The following is a 20,101-nucleotide window of genomic DNA, read 5'->3' on the forward strand; positions in this document are numbered from 1 at the left end:
TTCTCACTCTTAGGTGCTTCTATACAGGCCTTTCCAATTGTGACCATTATTTATCAATTTCTTCTTTCTAACTATGGACACATAGTGTCTAATTATGCATATTAGTAAAGGTAAACAAATATGTAAACCAAATCATCAGACCATCTCCTCCTCCTCTCAAATTTCACAGTTCACTTTGTAATGATTAAAAATAATTATTCATATCACCTGAATACCTCACTGTTACTCATTTTAGAAACTGTTATTGACTGCCTACCTTTTCTAGACACTGCCTGTGATGCTGGAAAGACGAGGAGAATAGGAGGTCCTGCCCTTGGTGAGCTTTCCCATGAGTGGTAGACTTAGAGTTACACTGAGTAACAGAGAAGGATTAAAAATGTATGTGAATACTTCACAAAATGGATACAAGAAAAAGGATGGTATTATTGTGCCTTATCAGGCATATGATGGTGTTATTTCCCTTGTGAATAGTGCTGCAGTGAAGATGGCTGCCTGAGAATTGACCCACAGCCAATCCCTTCCTGACGGATAAATTATTGTAAAATAAAGCAAAAGAAATTCACCTATAGTAATGGAACAAACAGAAGAGCTTAACTGAAGATAATAAAATCCCCAGAATGGTAGCTACATAGGAAAAAAAAAATAGCAAAAACAAAACAAAAGCCCCTCAAGGATTTTATAGTGATTGGAAAGGTGAAGGGGGTGGAGTCCTAGCCCCTAATCCTGTCTGGACTCCCCAGAAACTGGAGAGTCCAGAAAATCTGAGACTTCCCATGGACACCTCAATCTAGAGATGCAGGCACACGAATAAGTCTCCATGCCTTTGTGCTCCCCTGACCAAAGCACTTCGGAAATAGCTCTGGGAAAGCAGGTGAACCGGATGTGACAGGCTTGGTTGCCTCCCTGAGGAAAGTGAAAGTCCCACGACCGGATGTGAGGAAACAACCGGAAGTCGGAGTGCACGCGTTTCTGGGGTGGCGCTCCTGCAGTGGATATCATGAAGTGGGTTCGGAAAGGCCATCACCCGGGAGGAGTGCAAACTCGGGGATTCTAGGGCACTCCTACACCACCTCCAAGAGCATCCGTGGGACACTGGGGAGGCCTGGACAGCCCCTGCCTGGCACCCTCAGGACAGAGCCTTGAAGGAAAGCCTTGAAAGCTACAAGGTGTGTGGTGGGGGGAGGGGGGAGAGCAGAGTCTGGTAAGTGGGTAGGGCTGACACCAATTCTGAGACTATGGAAAATTGGCAGTTTTTATCAAGAGAAACACTAACAGAATTGTATCAACTTAAGCAAAAGCCTACCTGCCAGGTCAGACTGCCCGTTCGTCGGGTCACCACGACATTGTTCCGGTTATGCCATGCCTCCGTCCTGGGAGACAATGGGAAGAGCAGTAGATTAGACTCAGAAGAACTAACTTCCACTCCCAGCTGGGTGACCTACTTCGTGATATAGGGCATGTGAACGCAATCATGAGCCTTCAGTCTCTTAAGTGCTAAAAAAAAAAAAAAAAAAAATTACACGGTGCCGTGATTCTGCCTACAACCCTGTCAAAGATCACATCTACTTGCCAGTAAATTCTACTGCTGGAAAGAAGGTTCTGAAGTCCCTTCAGCGCTAACTTCAGAACCTGTTCACTTTGCAACTCAAGGACTGAAACCTTGAACTTCTGAATTTGCTGACCTGTTTGAGATGAGGTGGGAGGAAAAGGCTTTTAGTAAATGATGCTCCTTAATCTTTGGTGTGTTACTCAAATAACCACAAATGAATGAAATTGCAGTCTTTGGGCAGTGCAGCGAGATTCTTTTATAGCAAGCTTGGCTCCTACCAGCGGACTATCACTCTAAAAACACTCTGGGAGCAATTACACACTCAGTAACCTCTTATTAAGTAGCAATTTTATCTAACCTTACCCATTTCCTTCTGAGTGTGAGAATGAAGAGAGAAATGAATTAAAACACATCACGAGGCTCCATATGCTCTCCCCTTGGTGTGGAGAGCGGCAGGGTGGCATAATATATGTGCCAGTGCAGTGCAGAAGTTAGGGAGGGGAGATTTTGGTTAACACTTCCCACTATTCCACCACCCACACTTCAAATCAGTTCGAGTTCCCAATGCTATCAGAGAAATGGGGAGGTGTGGGAGGGAAGTAACGACTTGCAGGCGCCATCCCCATTTCAAGTGGCAAGTGTGCATGTAGTGCTAATCCTGTTTCTGAGTTGGGGGTCTTAACCTGAAGGCAGAGACAACTGAGAAACAGCATGAGACAGTCTTTTGAGGAGGGGGTGATCAGCTATTTCTTTATTCTCATTTCATCTTAATTCTTGGTGGTAAGATTTTTAAAACTTTCCTAAACAGACCTAAATTAATTTATGACAAATTGCGCCAGTGTAACGGTGCTGAAACAAATGCATACAGATAATTAGGGAGATGAAATGGATCTGGAAGGAGAAGGCCCCAGGATACTGCATGTAAAATATTTTTACTGACATCTTTCTTTCCTGTATAATGATTCCAAATTACCTAATAACAAACTTGCTTTCCTTTTTTTTTCCCCCTTCCCTTGCTTTTTCTCTATTTCCTCTGGCCAGTGAAAAAAATATAAATAAAAAATATCCTAGAGTCTCTGCCCCTCCTTTTCCTTAATTTTAGAATCTTTGCTACCATTTTCTCTGCCCTTAGTTTTGGAAGATTTGTTATCAATAATTATGAGATCTAATAAATGTTATTTTTTTCTTGATGATTTGGGGGTAAAGTCTGGGTAAGGACAAACCTAAATTTTAGTTTTTTGCTATTTTTAAGATCACCTGTTTTGGAGTTGTTTAGCTCAAGAGATAGTTACTGTGTCATGGACCCAGACTGTCTGTCCTGTGCTACCAGTTACTAGGCAAATTTCTTAACCCTCTGCCCCTGTTTTCACCTGTTCCAAACAGGAATGGTAGTATTACCTACCTCCTAGGGTTTTGTGGAGGTAAAAGAGATTTACATGTGGAAGGAACAGAAAACCATGCCTGGCACATAGTAGGTCCTCAGTGGAAATTAACTATAGAATTCATTTAGAGAACCAACATTTCTTGAGGACCTGCTGGTATAAGGAATTCTTACAGGCATGTTTAGAGAAACAGGAGACCCAAAATGCGCTGTTACGGAAAATGTTAAAGCTAAGCAATATTTTATTAATATTTTTCATATTATATAACATCATTTAAAAAAACAGACTCCATAGTATTCTGCAATTTAGCTAATATATTGGACAATTATATTGTTGGATGTTCCTCTTTTAGGTGTGGATGTAGCTAATGGAAACACTGGGTCAGCTCCATCATTCTTCAGTTGCTTAGGTGTTTGCATCCTGTTCTGCCTTTTAAAAATATTTCCAGGCATGTTTTGATACATGTTGCCAGATTAAGGTAGGTACCTAATTTGATTTTTCGGTGGATGCATATTATTCCAGAATACTATCAATAAGCCCTTCCCCTTTCTCCTATGACTATTTTTTTAGACTTATTTACTGGCCTTTTTTGCTGGAGAGTAGATGGAGTGGGATAGGCAGTTAATCTGGGCTGGCTGGAAACAAAATAACCTGACTGGCATACTGCACCTGATCTTGTGTCCATCTAATCGACACAGGTGGGATCATAGGTCCTGCCTCACTTCAGGCTCTGAGATCATTCTAGATTTCCTAGTCAGGAAAAACACTGTAGCCAAAGCTTCACAACTCAATGTCAAGTCAGTGTCAAGTCACACTTCTTTAGGCTTCACTTCTAATTTATTTTCATGTGATCTTGTCACTGGTTTGAGTAGTGAGTTCTCTGTCTTTGCCCCCTGTGTTTGAGTTGCTGCTATGGTTCTCAGCTTAGGAGCCCTGCCTCAGTGATGGTTTTGTCTTGTTCCCCCAGGCTTTGTAGGACCTAGTCCTCCACCATCTCCTTGACCAATTATCTAGATTCTACTCCTGCTCGTGGGTTAATTCTGACTATCTCTTTTGCACTATGGAATCAGATTCATCTCCAAGTCCCAGTCAGCCCTGTTTGGCTAGTTCCACCAAATCTACTTCTGACATGAAATGAGAAAAAAGAAAACAACCAAGTCACTTCTTTTCTCCCTGTTCTGATTATTTATTACTACCTATTACTATTAATGTAACCATTCACCCTGAAACTTAGTGACTTAAAACAATAGTCATTTCCTTATCTGTCATGGTGTCTCTGGGTCAGTAACTTGGGAAGGGCTCAGCTGGGCAATTATGGCTTAGAGTGTCTTATGCAGTTGCAGTCAGAGGTGTCTGCAAATGGAGCAGCTGGAGGCTAACCAGCCATCTCTCTCTCTTTAGGTAGTCTCAGGTCTCCTCTGTGCAGTCTCTGGTTCAGGTAGATTGGTCTTCCACAGCATGGCACCCTCAGGGCAGTGGGAGTGCTTACATGGTAGCTCAGGGCTCTAGCAGTGTTCTGATGACAAGGACAGAAGTGAAATCTTACGACTGAATCTTACAAGTAGTGTTGTGTCTCCCATTGGCTATTGGTTGAAACAGTCACAAAAGCCAGCTGACAATCAAGAGGCGGGAACTGGATCCCATCTCTTAATGAGGGATGTGGCCATCTTTGGAAAATGTAATTGATCACATCCCTCTTTCACAACTTCTTCTCCAGTGTCCCTCCAACGTGATGCACTAAGCTCTTTGCAGAAATGGATAGGCAAAATGGGGATTCCTTCTGTGCCCTCTCACCTAGTGAAGGAATGCCTCTTTATCTGTAAAATCAGATCAAGTCCCTCTCCATCCTCTGTGAGGCCTTCCCCAACTTTCTATAGTACGGTCTCCTTTTCTGAGCTATAAAACAACAAACATTGAAATAGTGCCTTATATTTTACAAATCACAGTGCCAAAGATTCCACTTTGTATCTTTATTTCAGATTGTATTGGTGTGTGTGTGTGTTTCCCCTACTTATGAGCAGGAATCCTGAATTACGAATCCTGGTGTTCCCTCTCACCCTCCCACCACCCTAGCATTGAGCCCACGGTAGTTTTACACAGTAGTTTTACATGGACAACTGCTGAATGAAAAAAAAAAATGAATGAATGAATGAATAAGAGTTAAAAAGCAAAACTAAAGCATTAGGAGTTGTGCTGAAAAACATAATTCATTGAGAAAATGGGGTTTTAAAAAATGCCTTCCTTTAAAATTGTTTTGGGCTCCGGATATCCTGTTTTTGGTGGGTAGTGGTTCAGTCACAACATTCTAAATCCTCTTGATAATAGGAGTTCACCGGAGATACCTGCTGTTTACCCTGGGCATCCCTTGGACTGTGCTGCCTTCTATGCTTAGCAGACCAGTTAAAGCAGAGTTTATGACAGACCAAAGTGTAAATTAAAGGGCTGGGATACATCACTAGACATATGGTCTCCTAGGAATTTAGATCTTCCTGTAGTAGGTGGAATTTGTAACACTGTGGCCTCTAGGACCATATGGTTGTATTTAGAGATGCCAGCAGAAATAAATACTTAAATTCTAGCACAAGAGTCTTTTTTGCTGGCCTTCTCCACAGCCACAGAAGTTTCCTGTGCAAAATTTAAAAGCACAAAATTAACATTTGGTTCACATCATTTTACTGATTTGTTTGTGGTAATTTCACACAGTGTATGAAATGGGTTCATCAAGGGCCAACCCTGCTGAGGGTCAGTGATGCTAGGCTAATCCCTGAGGGGGGCAAGGATCTGTACCTGATCTGTATCACATGACTGTGCACTCTGAGCTACAGCTGATTAGACTGGGCTGGTTCCACACCAAAGACAACAACTGAAGCCAGTGCCTTACGAAATGGCTTGGCTTTATGAGAGCTGCTCTAAATAGAAATGTAACAAAAGAAACAAAAAAAGAAACTCCACTAGCAACAAAGAACTGGAAATTAAAATTACAGAAACAATGCTATTTACAACAGCATCAGAAAAATGAAATACTTAGGGGTAAATCTGACAAAAGATGTTCTAGACCCGTACACTGAAAATTACAAAATATTGCAGAGAGAAACTAAAGATGTTATAAAACATGGAGAGAGAATCTATTCTAAGACACATTATTAATGTGCTGATTCTCCCCAGGTTAAACTATAGTGTCTGTATGACCCCTTTCAAAATTCCAACAGGCTGTTTTAAGGGCCAAACCAGACCCACAGCCACCATGAACAGCAAAGGTCAATATCCAACAAAGCCAGCCTACCCTGAGCCTCCTGGGAATCCTGTGTACCCTCAGACTTTGCCTCTTCCTCAGGCTCCACCCTACAGTGATGCTCCACCTGCCTACTCAGAGCTCTTTTGTCCAAGTTCTGTACACTCAGGAGCTTCCACAGTCCCCATCATGTCAGCTGCACTTCCTGGCTCTTCACTGTATCTTCCCAGTCTGTGGCTACTGGACCTTTAGGTTCCACAGTCCCCTGGCTTATTATCCAGTTAGTCCCATCTTCCCACCTGGTTCAGCAGTACTGGGGGAAGGAGGGTATGATGTGGGTACTAGATTTGGAACTGGTGCTACTGCTGGCAGCTTTCCTCCCCCTCCCCCTGGATGCCCTCCCAATGCTGCTCAGCTGGCAGTCCTGTAGGGAACCAATGTCCTCATAACTCAGCAGAAGGGAAAATTCTTCATGGGCAGCTCGGATGGCAGCTACACCATCTGATGAAGAACCAAGGGCACCTCTGTACCGAGAAAGACATCACATACCTTCAGCACTTCTCACAATGTAACTGCTTTAGTCATATTAACCTGGAACAGCAGTTTAGACACATGTTGTTGGGGTGTCTTTCTGGTACCCAAATTTTCAGGCACTTTTTAAACCTAATATGGAACCATGTAATGGTTCCTAAAGCATTTTGAGATAGTATCCATTCATAAAATGGATGTGGGTGAAGCAGCCCTAAGGATCTTCCTTTAATTCCTCCTGAGTAATACTGTACCATACTGGTCTTTGCTTTTAGTAATAAAACATCAAATTAGGTTTGGAGGGAACTTTCATATTCCTAAGAATTAAAGTTGCCAAATTATTTTGGTGTAAAAAGAAAAGGCATTTCCATATAAACCATTTAGAGCTATTTCAGTTGCAAGTTCTCTCATTCATTCATTTCACAAATATTTGTTGAGCACCTACTATGTTCTAGGGTCATTCAATTTGAGGTACAGCTGTGAACAAATAGGTCAAAGCTCTGCCTTTATGGAATTTAGTTGGGGAGACCAAAAATGAATAAGGTAAGTAAAGCATATAAAGTGTTAGATAAGTGCTTATGAAAAAAATAAATGAGAGAAGGGCTTAGGGAGGGCCAGGGTATGGTGAAGGTTATAATTTTATAAAGGATGAGCAGGAGAGGCTTACAGAGAATTCAAAGGCCATACTTCCAACTGGAATGGGTTTATACTACAAAGAGAATTTATTAGTTCAGATAAGTATAATGAGTCCATCCCTAGGCACAGCTGGATGCTGTGTCTGAAGTGAAGATTTCTGGAATCTGTTTCTTTTCATCTCTCAGCTTTGCTTTCTTCTCCTTGGCTTCACTATCCATCTGGTAGTCTCCTCATAACAAGATGACTGCAAGATTTACAACCTCTCAACCGAGAAGCCCTAGGGAGAAGAGAGATGTCTTCTCCAACGGTTCCAAGAAATGCCTTGATATTGAGTCTCATTGGTCTAGCTTGGATCATCTGAAACTGGAAACATGCTAATGATCCAGGCTCAGCCAGGTGTTTGCCCTGGAGTAGAGCTGGGGAAGCAAGGTCTGTCAACCCAGACCCCAGATACTGAAGGGTGGGGGTGGAGGGCTCCCACCAAAAGGAAACACAGGAGAGATAGGTGCCACACAGGCAGTAACAACAAATGAACACCATCCTAGCCCTCACTTGGGGAGAAGAAGTTGCTGACCAAGGCTCACCAAGCATGTGCCCTGCATGAAATCATAAAACAGCCAAAGGTCAGAACCACCAGTGGTGCTAGGGCTCCTTGCGAACTATTTCTCTGTGAGACATTAGCCTAAGAGTGTCCCTCAATGACCCTTCTTCAAGTACAAACCTACTATTCCAAAAATGCTTCATCCTTAGGATCTCAGATTCCCAAGAGATACTGTTTAAATGAGGACTTGGGTATATCTGAGGGAAGGAATGCAGGGTATATTGTAGAGGTTTGATGTCAGTGGTGGACTGTTTACAGCAGATTCCCTATTGAATCCACTCCAGGATGACTTCCAGGTTGTAAAGTGACTAGCGTACAGTTGAGGATGCCAGAAGTAAGGGCTGGTGTCCCACAATCCTAGATTTCTGTGCCAGAGAGGCAGAAGAGTACAGTGGCTCAGAGTCAGAGAGATCTGGGTTAAAAACCCAGTTCTACCACTTTTATTGACCTTGAATAAATTTTACCTTCTCTATGCCTCTATTTTCTCATTTATAAAATGAGATAATCCTAATATCTCTGTCTTATGGTTCTTGAATTAATACATATAAAGTCTCAGTTCTTGTTGTTATGATCCTTACTGTTTGTGACCCAACAGATGTCTAAATCAGGGATTGTCCACATGGTATAATTTGGGGACAGTGGGAAGTAGATACTCAGAACATCTGCCCCCCAAACCTGCTTTGGGATCTGAGGACCCCATCCATGTCCTTCATACTTTTGGTTTAAGGGAGAGTTTGTTACATACTCTGGAGTTTTAAAGGTTCCAAGGACCACTAGGGAAGGGAAGGGATGAGGGATCAGATACTCCTTGGTCTCCTCATCCACCACCTCTGGCAGAGAGTTTTACTTATATTTGTTTTACAAACTGACTTCTACATGAGAATTTCTTTGATGAAAAAGTTTAGAAACAACTGCATCAAAGCATCAGCAGTCCCTATTAAAACATCATTATGTCATCTGCAAAGGAACTCAGGGTGTTTTGCTTGAAGAAGAAAACCCACAGGAGGGATGGTGTTGACTCTCTTCATGTGTCTGTAGGGTCACCATGTGGGTCCAGAAAAACCAAGAAGTCAGTTTCAGCCTGGTGGATAGGAGGAGGAAGATGTTTCTAGAAATTCAAGCTCTTCTTTCAGCAGTCCACTTTTGGGGCAGAGGTACGCAGCTGTCTCTGGAAACGTCACAGCAAAGGCTTCAGGCTATGAGGGATGATACTAAGGAGATTCTGTAGGAGGAAGATGGACTGTGACTGCCAGGATTACATCCACACTGTAAAATTCTGTGATTCTGAGTAACACAGCAAGCTATAATATGTTACACCCCTGTGTACTTCTTGGCGAAATTTTGTAACCTGTATTAGATTCTAAGAGTATGGCTTTAAAAGAATGTACCATCAGACAGTTGTATTTTGAACTTATTTCAGACTTACAGAAAAATTTTATGAACTGTACAGAAAGTTTCATTATCCCTTCCCTCACCTACCTTCTCCTAATATTAATGTCCTACATAACCATGATGCAATGAGCAGAACCAGGAAGTGAACACTGGTGTGATGCTACTAACTACATTAACATTTGAATTCCATCAGTTCTTCCACTAACATCTTTTCTCCAACAGTGAAAAACCTAGGTCTTAGTATTTACAATGCCTTTCCTTATTTAATCAATGTTAGTAGAAACAACATAAGGTAGCTTTAAATTAACTGATACCTCCTTGAAAGAAACCCATTTCCTGTAATCTGTGCAGCTCTCTTATCCAGAATCAGGGAACTTTAGAGTTTGCCTGTCATCTCAGCAGTCAGAGTTCATCTTCTTCCTCTGGAGGGAATTCCTTCAGTATTGTCTCTGACAGCCCATCTTGGGGAACTTTTGGCACAGGTTTTTGTTCAGAGCTATGTTGTCATTCATCAGCAGATACCTATTTAGCCCCTATCTTAATGTGTGTGTCTGACACTAGGGATACAGAAATAATAGATACGACTCTTGCCTTCTAGAAATTTGTAGTCTAGAAAGAGACAGAGAAACAATGGATGATTATAATGGAGTAGAATGTGGAATAGAAGAAAGAAAGCAAATAATAATTACACAGCATGGGATTAGTGCTGTGGTAGGATAAATACTAAGGGAGCACAGAGTGGGTACCCTTACCCATCCTTGGGTATCAGAAAGACTTCTAAGAGAAGATGATGGGTGGGCTGTGTCCAGAGGAATTGGACCCCTGGATTCAATTCCTCCAAAGTCTCTTCCAGATCTTCCAACTTCAAGGAATCTAATTCTGAAAGTGACCAGAGACTCGATCTGATCTCTCTTTCTCTTTCATGTATATATTCACACACACATACACACACACACTCTCACTCAGTGAGCTAATGTATTAAATTTGTAAGGCACTTTACTAACAACCTTGGCAGATCTACAAAATAGATGGTGTTTGGCTACTGTGTGGAGAAAGATCATAAGAAGGAAAGAGTAGAAGCCGTGGTCCTGGCCAGAGATGTTGTAGCTCGGACATAACATAATGAGAAATTAGACCAGTGTCAGCTGGGTCCTTTACTAGCTGTGGGATCTCAGTTGAGTTACGTAACCTCTCTGAGCCTCAGTTCCCTCATATCAAATAGGGTTAAGAATACCTATTTCATTGAACAAATGACAGGATTTGGAATAACATATAAAGTGAGGGCATGCATTAAAGAATGTGGCTGCCATGTTTATTACGTATATCTGTCAGGGTCCCAGCAGGGAACAGATGGTGCACTCAACTGTGATGATTCAAGGAGGGTTTAATTATGGGACATTTTTCAAAGTTATAGGTAGGGTTTAGGGAAACCCATAAAGAATTCTGTAGTACCCCAGGAGTCCTTACCATCTCTAGGCCCAAGAGAACAAGCTGGAGGGTGGTTACCAGAGCTAAGGAGAAAAGTTTGAGTAGAGAGGGTGATCAGAAAAGGGGATCTAATGTACAGCATGGTAGCAGGAGTTAACAGTATCGTACTGCTTACTTGAAAATTGTTAAGACAGTATGTCTTAAAGGTTCTCTCTACCACTACCAAAGCAACAAAGGTACTTATGTGAGGTGAAGGATATGTTAACTAACCTTATTGTGGTAATTATTTTGAAATACATATGTGTGTGTCAAATCATCATGTTGTACGTCTCAAACTGACACAGTGTCAGATTTCCATTATATCTCCATAAAGCTGGGGAGAAGGGGGCCATGATGATTGGTGGAGGGATATAACTAGATTGAAAGGACCCCCTCCTGCTTCCCTTAGATCTCCTGTGGGTGTTCCCCAGTCGCCAACCCCAACCAAAAGTCAGAGGGTCAAGGACCTTTTACTCTCAGCCATTCAGTTCAGGCTTCTGGGATAGAAAGCAGGCTTGGAAGGGTGCAGAGTGGCTCTTAGAGGGGCAAGTAGAAGGAATCTGGCTCAACCCATGAGGCAAATGGAGAAATTCTCAGAGAAGGGTAATCCACTGCGAAGATACCCCCAGAAGGGTCCACTGTACTTCCCAGCTCACCGTCAGTCTGCATACCCTCTGCCCTATCTCTTGGCCCATCTTTTAAATGGAAACTTTCGGGGATATTTGATATTTTCCCTTCCAGCCTCCATTGTCCTTTTTTCTACCAGCAATACCTGCCCTTTTTTAAGGGATTCATTCTCCCCCTGCTGTCAGTCTGGATGGTCGGAGTGGGATTCTGTCCTGCAAGGGTGAGCGTGTGTCCCAGCCTGAGTCCTGTGGTAGCTGGTCCAAGAACGAGCACATGGTTCACTTAGAACCTGGCAGCCACAGTGAGTATTTTGCAAAGAATGCGGGAGAGAGACGGGAGAGAGCTACTGCTCCCATCTTGCCATCAGGAGTGACAACCTTGAGTCTGAAGATGAAACCAGTCTGTCAGAAAACCAGCCTGAGAGCCCTGAATCCAGCTGTGCCTGAAGGTAGCACCACCACTGAACTTTGCAGTTAAGAAGGCCAATAAATTATATTTTCACTTGTGTTGTTTTGAGTTGGATTTTCTATCCCTTGTACCAAAAAGAGTCCTGATGTATAAAATGACACCACACATTAGTTACTTTTTTCTAGATAATAGTTTCAATGTAAATCTGAATTTAAAAATAAATATTAGGCAGTGTCATCGTTATTAGAGGCTGTTCCATGTATCCCGTACTTTATACTGCACTCCTTCAAGAACAGTGTTAGTGATATTCTAGCATAGCATAAAAGCAATTCACATGGTAATCAGCTGTAAATGTAATAATAGGGTAGTTGAGATCTGTGTTTTAAAACACATTCTTGCATAATTACTTCCCCCATTAAATTCATACAGAAACCTGAGGTTGGAAATCAAGATTGATATCACATCTATCTGCTAAGTGGCTGTCTGGGTAGAAAATGAAAATCGTGCTGAAAGTTAAAATCCACTATATGACTGAATTGATAAAATAGTAAAATTCCAATTGATCTAATTCCCAGTGGCTGGTGATTTTACAATTTTTCTTAACAAAAACTACAATTTGGGAATTATGGGGCTCTCTCTAGATCCCTGATCAGCTGTTCTTATTTAAATGTCTCTATTCCAGTGTAATTCTTAAATTTCAGATAATTGAATTTTAGAATGCAAGGAGCATTTTAAGGATCATGACTTTAAAATTAAGATTTAAAAAGTCAGTTCATTACCTTGTTTTTGCTTAGGAATTTAGAACTTGTTTTCTCCCAAAACAAAAGAGGAGGGACTTTTCTTTCTTTCTTTTTTTTTGTTAACAGTTTTATTGAGGTGTAATTCACATGGCATAAATTTCACCTTTATGAAGTGTTCAGTTCATTGGTTTTCAGTGTATTAACAAAGTTGTGCAACCAGTATTACTATCTAATTCTAAAACATTTCCATCTCCCCATGGAGAAACCTGGTACGCATTAGTAGTCACCCCCATTCCCTTCTCATCCCAGCCCCTGACAAGCACGGATCTGCTTTCTGTCTCTATGGATTTGCCTGTTCTGGACATTTCATGTAAGTGGAGTCATACAACATGTGGCCTTTTGTGACAGGCTTCTTTCACTTAGCATCGTGTTTTCAAGGCTCATCCGTATTGTAGAGCTGGCAATCTTTTGCCTGCGCTTTCAGAGAACAATGAGGATCTTGATTTGGTAAGATGCTAGTCTCCGTGCATCCCCTCTCTCCTGCTATTCCAATCCATTCTCCACACTGTAGCCAGAATTTCTTACACCTACATCAGTTGATAGCCCTTCTATCTGCCCAGTAGGCCCTGCCTGGCTGCCCCAGCCTAGCTCCTGAGCTCCATCAGCCTCCTCTCTTCTCTTCATTCAGTTCTGATGTGCTCCCTGCAACCAAGGGCATCTACTGACACCGCGACCCCCACCCGCAGCTGCTCTTCTTCTGTCACTTTTATTTAATTCCTTAGATTCCTCCTTCAGATCTCAACTCAATTGTCACTTCCTCAAGTTCAGGTCATGTTCCTCAATTACTTTCCTTCATAGCATTTATTCAGTTTCTAATTATACCCCTATCAGTGTGACTGTTTCATTAATTTTTATATCCACGTACTAGACCATAAACTTTCAGAGAATAGAGATCATATCTGTGTGGCTCATTTGAAAAAAAAAAAAACAACCTACAGCTCCTGGCCCATAGAAAGTGCTCCCTTTGCCTCAAAGCATTTTTAAAATATTTTAGTATAGCTTTCGTGTTTGGTGTGTTTATGACTAGTAGAATACTTTGAATATTAGAAACTGTGTCAACCAGAATATTGGACTGACCTTTGCCTGACTAGGCTGTGTAGGAGAGTTCACTGTTCTGTGTTTAATGTTGACCACACTGGTCAATAACAGTGGGTTAGAATCATGCAGAGAGCAAAGGAAATGGGGAGTTAACATAAAAAGCTCCCCAACTCCCCGAATTTTGGATTAAAAGAAACCTCTTCCTCTCTCTCTCCCTTCCACTTTCTCTCACTCCTTCCTGCTCTCACAGCCAGAGGAGAGCATCTTTCAAATTAAATTATTGACCTCTTTCCTTTCCAAATAAGAACCAGCACATACGTATGCTTTGAAAAAAAAAAACCCTACATTTTTATAGAACAATAAATGATATGATCTCATCTTTTTACAAGGTAATTATGTTAGAAAAACTCTTAAAAGTTTTACATACAGTTGATTTAAATGCCTTTAAAAACATAGGATAAACTTTGGCAGATTTTCTCTTACAAAGAATAATTGATATTCCTAGGGACCAAATGAAATGTTATGGGAAATCCTGCCTTCACAGGTGTTATAAATTTCAAAATCTATATTGAACATCAGTCTATACCAGTGCCTCTTAGCTGAGGGTGATTTTTCTCTCTCCTTCCCCACCAGGGGATATTTGGCAATGTTTGGAGACATTTAAAAAATTTTTTTTGGTTGTCACAACTGAAAGTTCTAGTGGGTAGAGGCCAATGATTTTGCTCAACATCCTATAATGCTCAGGACAACTCCTGCAATAAAGAATTATCCAGCCCAAATGTCAATAGTGCCAAGGCTGAAAAACCTATTCTACATAAAATAAGTGTTTTGAGATGTTAATACCATTAAACTAAACAGTAGCTTATTCCTTTGTTAATCAACAGTTTGTGGAAATTCTCAAATAACAAAATGTCTTCCTTTATTCACTTGACCAGCATTTCTTTAGCACCTCCTTCATTCCAGGCACTGGACGAGGCACTGTAGTGGCCTTGGTTTAAAATACATGGTGTTTACCATTCAGGTACTTACAGATACTGAATTTGGTATTTAACACATATGGGAAAGATTAAGAGAGCAGTGTAGCAGGGTGCTCTGGTCCCACATACTAAGAACACTGCCTCACCTGGGATTCTAGGAGGCTTCTTGGAAGCCATGATAGACATGGAATGCATCCTGAAGGCTGATAAAAGTTAGGCAGCAGAACAAAGGATATTCTTGGCAGAGGGGCTAGCACAGAAAAAGAAGAGACATGGGAACCAGGATCAGCAAGCTGCTTGATGTTAGTAGTGCAGTGAAAGCAAGGAGAGGCAAGACACAGGATGACAGGATGTATAGATTGCAGAAGAGAGGACACAGGTTTTAAGCAGCAAAGCAATGTAGTCTAATTTGCATTTTATATAAATAACTTTAGCTACTCTGGAAGTGATGAATTTAAGGGGTCAGGATTGGATGCTAAGGAACCAATTAATAAGCTGTTGCAGTGATCCAGGTAAGAGATAATGAGTGCATGGACTTAAGCAATGGCAGTAGGATGGAGAGGTACCCTTTTTTTTAATTGAAGTACAGTCAGTTACAATGTGTCAGTTTCTGGTGTATATATAGCACAATTTCCCAGTCATGCATATACATACATATATTCATTTTAATATTCTTTTTCATTAAAGGTTATTACAAGATATTGAATATAGTTCCTTGTGCTATACAGAAGAAACTTCTTTTTTAAAATCTATTTTTATATATAGTGGCTGACATTTGCAAATCTCAAACTCCCAAATTTATCCCTTCCCACCTCCTTTCCCTGGTAACCATAAGATTGTTTACTATGTCTGCGAGTCTGTTTCTGTTTTATAGATGAGTTCATAGTGTCCTTTTTTCTTTTCTTTTCTAGATTCCACATATGAGTGATATCATATGGTGTTTTTCTTTCTCTTTCTGGCTTACTTCACTTAGAATGATGATCTCTAGGGCCATCTATGTTGCTGCAAATGGCATTATTTTATTCTTTTTATTGGCTGAGTAATACTCCATTGTATAAATATACCACAACTACTTGGATTGAGAGATATCAGTGAAACAGAATCAGTAGGGTGGTGCTTAACTGGGTATGAGGGCTGGGGAGAAGGAGCCCTCAGGGAGGACTCCCTAGTTTCTGGTTTGGTTGTCTCTGGGCAAGATGGGGATAGAGAATTTTTGAAAAGCCAGTGATAATTTTGCTGTGGACGTTTTGAATGATACATCCAGCAGAAAGCAAATTTGAAGCTCTTAAAATGTGAGGGCTAGAGATGCTGACTTAAGAGTCTTTAGCATATGGGCCAGAACTAAATTCATGAGATGGATGAAACTGTAGAGTAGATAGAAGGGAATAGTTGACCCAAGGATGGAGACCCAGGTGACTCAAGATAGAAAGTTACAGAGAACTAATTATTATATGTCAATATATATGTATGTGCATATGTGGCTATCTGTACCTATATACCTATATTTGTGTGCATCTATGTAATATTTGTTGGATTAAGAAAATATACAAGGCACAGAGAAGAAAAGAAAATGGGTCATAGAGACCTACTTCTCAGATTACCTTTTTTTCCCAACATTTTTTATTGATTTTTAATCATTTTACAATGTTGTGTCAAATTCCAGTGTAGAGCACAATTTTTCAGTTATACATGAACATATATATATTCATTGTCACATTTTTTTCTCTGTGAAGACTACCTTTGTTAACATTAAAAATTAAAAGTAAAGCATATTGTGTAGGTCAAATTGTGTCCTTCAGAAAGATACGTTGAAATCCTAACTCCCAGAACTTGTGAATGTGACCTTATTTGGAAATAGGTTATTTGCTGGTGTAATCAAGTTATGATGAGGTCATCCTGGATCAGGGAGGGAGCGTCTTAATCCAATGACCAGTGTCTTCATAAAATAAGAAAAAACTGGACACAGACACACACAGAGGGGAATGCCATGTGAAGACAAGAGACACACAGGGAGAACACCATGTGAAAACAGAGGCAGAGACTGGAGTGATGAGTCTACAGGCCAAAGAATGCCAAGGATTGACAGTAAGGACCAGAAACTAGGAAGAGGACAAGGAATCAACTCTCCCTCAGAGCCTTCAAAAAGGAACCAACCCTGCTGACACTGTGATATCAGACTTCCAGCCTCTAGAACTATAAGGGAGTAAATTTCTGTAGCTTTAAGCCACCCAGTTTGTGATTCTTTGTTATAGTGGCCCTAGGAGACTAACACATATTCATGGTTGGAATATGTAAAAAAAAAGAAAGACAAATTATAACCGAAAACACCTTTATCCCACCATTTCATTAGATATTTTAGAAATCTGTCTACATTAGCACATAGAGAGCTACCTCTTTCTTTTAGGCTGCTGCCTAGTGGGAATACCAGTATTTGGTGGTTGGGCAGAGAAGAAGAAAAATAAGGAGGTAGGTCAGAGGAGAACTAACTAAGAGCAGCTTTTAGAAGGTTTCTAGAAACCCTAAGTAATCAGTTGAGTACAAAGGAGAAAGACACCCAGGGAAGTCAGGAATGAAAAATATTTTGGTTATAGACACCGTGAAAGTCCTAGGCAACCAATGTAAGAACACGTCTGCAGAGCTAGAGTAGCAGACACTGATACTAAGTAAAAGATCCCCATTCTTTAGGTGCCCATTCCCTGAGACAGGACAATTGTGTAGAATGATACACAGGTGAATGTGAGGTACAATGGTAGTACTGAGATGGGAAAGAATTGATTATAAGAGCTATGAAAAGGCAACATTATATTTTAGCATGGCCTCAGAAGTCGATACTTTAGATATGTACCCACCTTGGGCTCTGTCTGAAGCAGTGTCAGAAAATAGGACTTTAGCATATTTCACCTTTCATAAAGTTGCCTGCTATCAGGATCAAGAACTATGTTTTAAACTATCTAAATGTACCCTCCTAACATTGAGCATTTATTTCATTCTGAGCCCTGTGTCCTAAGCATGACTCCATTTAATTCTTACAACCCTCTTCAATGAGACAGGACCTCATTTTACAAGTCAGGAAACTATAAACTATTTTCTAAAGACAGTTGAAAAGGTGCTAGAACACAAATCGTAGGCTTGTGTGACTTCAGAACCCAGGCTCTAACCACTAGATTATAAAGTACAGCAGGAAGAGGAAGGGAGAGAAGATTGCCTTCCTCTCTCGTTGTTTAAGAGTGAATTGCTACTAACAAGAACAAAGTTCTAGCTGCACTGTGTCCAGACAGCATTGTCCAACCAGACTGAACTGCTGCGGACAATGGGGGAGCAAGAAAATCTTTTGGCCAGATTTGTTCAGCTACAGGTAAAACAACAGTCAGTAAAGGCTTCCTGGAATATTGTTGACATTTAAATGTGTGTCTTATTATATAATACCACTGCATAGCATTCTCATTGCCTCCAAAAAATGTACGCCATCACAGAAGAACTGAGTTTGATTCTAAGAGCCAGTATGGAGGACAGACTCTTAGCTGTGTTAGTCTAAGACAATGAACTTGGTGAGAGGGGCTGCGGGGATCAGAACTGAGTGGGCTCTGAAGCAGGGACCTCTGGGCACAGTGGACCTCTCCACTTTACAAGTGGAGACAAGTGCTTTAGAGAAACCAGTTTTTTCTTTTTTAAATATGTATAATACACATGCTATATACGCCTGTACACACACATATAGAATTACATGTATGTGTACACATATATATGTGTATATATGTAATTGCAAGCTTACACAAAAGTAAAGCAAAATAGCAAACATTGATGTCAGGGATGGTATGTGCAATGTTAAACAGGCACCCGTCATCAGTCAAAAGAATGTTAGCTGTAAACAAGTGAACAAGCTATACTGATAAACATAACTGACCAAAAGCTCTTTCCTCCCTGACTCCTAAAGAAGTGCTTCTCACTGTAACAGAAGAGCACACTTTGAAACTGAGCTAGTGTTTTTATAAGCAAATTTCTTGACTCTGCCTGGTATATTATTATCATTCAATAAGTGTTATTCATTCATATTTCTAATAAGGCATGGAATAAATAATACATATATTAGTTTTAAATTAAATAGAAACACGGGCTTTGTTTACACAGGGCAATTTCTATTCATTGCGTTGTCTCGCCTAAAATGTTCCTATCCCCTTCTCTTAATTTTTGATGTTTTAAAGGCTAGAAAAAGGGCTAAATAAGAAAAAGAGAAAGGGAATAGAAAATTACGAGCCAGTGCTTTTGTTACACACAGTCACGGGGGGTCACCTTTCATAGTTATCCCCCATGCTGTGCTAGCAAGTCAAAAGCGGTTTGTCTGGAAATCCCCACTGCAACACAGCAGAACAAATGTGTTTATTGCTAATTTTGCTGGTGGAATATTTATAAGGGAAAGCCAACTCCCAAGTTAAGAAAGAGTGTCCCTGTCCCTCGTAACGCATACTCATTAATTCATTTCTCCAGTTCTTGTGAGTCACTTGATATGGCCATAAAACAAGGAATACTTCTCTCTGGATCCATGAACCCTATCTTAAAATAGTAGTGGGAAGAGTGTTAGATAAATCTTGGAGATAATGAAACCTGACTTACCTACCTCACAGGTTTCTTGGGAGGATAAAATGAAATAATGGATGTGAGCATGTTTTTAAAAAGCAAAAAGTGCTGTAAAATTCAAGGCAGTATTTTTTTGCGCCTTGGCTGCAAAGTTGTCTTCTATCAAATTCATTGTTTATTAGCTCTTCTCCACGTATATGCATATGGAAAAAGCATTCTTGCTCCTTTTTCTGTATCCTCAAGAAATTAGAAAATTTTTTCCTTTTCCTTTATGAAGGTGGTTATCACTTAGTTTGTCATGAAATTCTCAATTCCTCATTTTAGTGTTTCTACACCATCCAGGGTGAGTTTAAGATAAGTACATAGCTGATTCTCTGAGGCCTACTAATCTTTGAACAAATCTAAACAGCACAAATGAAAGGATCTCTCTGGGAGTAACATCTCCAGTCCAGTTTGAACATCTTTGGATGAATCTGCTGTTAAATTAACACTGTGGTGTATCAACATATTATGTCACCTACGTGCATAATAACACACGCACACTTAATTGATAGATGTCTCCCTTTTTTTCCTCCTGAAATGGAAGCCATAACGATTTCAGACTCCCCATTCAAATGTATCTTGTTAGTCTTGCTTCTAAGGCATAATTAGTTTTTTTTTTATCCTAGCCAGTAACTTCTTTAACTCCAATAGCTGTCCATTCATAAAAAGAGAGATCATAGAAATAATGTAATAATACATTGGAATGGTTTTCATTTTCTAACAATGTATAGCTTTTTATAAGTAAAAACCAAAGACATGAAACTAGAAATAAAATGAAAATGCAGGCTGTATATATTTTTCTCTGAATGCTACTTGGGTAAGGAATGAGTCCCCAGATGAAAGCAGT

General features: G+C 40.4%; 1 protein-coding gene across 1 annotated transcript; it reads left to right on the forward strand.

Moving 5' to 3' along the window:
* Positions 1–6,164: 6,164 nt before the first annotated feature.
* Positions 6,165–6,593, forward strand: LOC105089816 (DAZ-associated protein 2-like). The gene is made up of 2 exons (XM_064496125.1): positions 6,165–6,381; positions 6,425–6,593. The coding sequence occupies exons 1-2, from the start codon at positions 6,176–6,178 to the stop codon at positions 6,591–6,593; spliced, it is 375 nt and encodes a 124-aa protein (XP_064352195.1). The 5' UTR covers positions 6,165–6,175.
* The last annotated feature ends 13,508 nt before the right edge of the window (positions 6,594–20,101 follow it).

Source organism: Camelus dromedarius, chromosome 17 (genome assembly GCF_036321535.1).
Source record: "Camelus dromedarius isolate mCamDro1 chromosome 17, mCamDro1.pat, whole genome shotgun sequence".
Taxonomy (NCBI): domain Eukaryota; kingdom Metazoa; phylum Chordata; class Mammalia; order Artiodactyla; family Camelidae; genus Camelus; species Camelus dromedarius.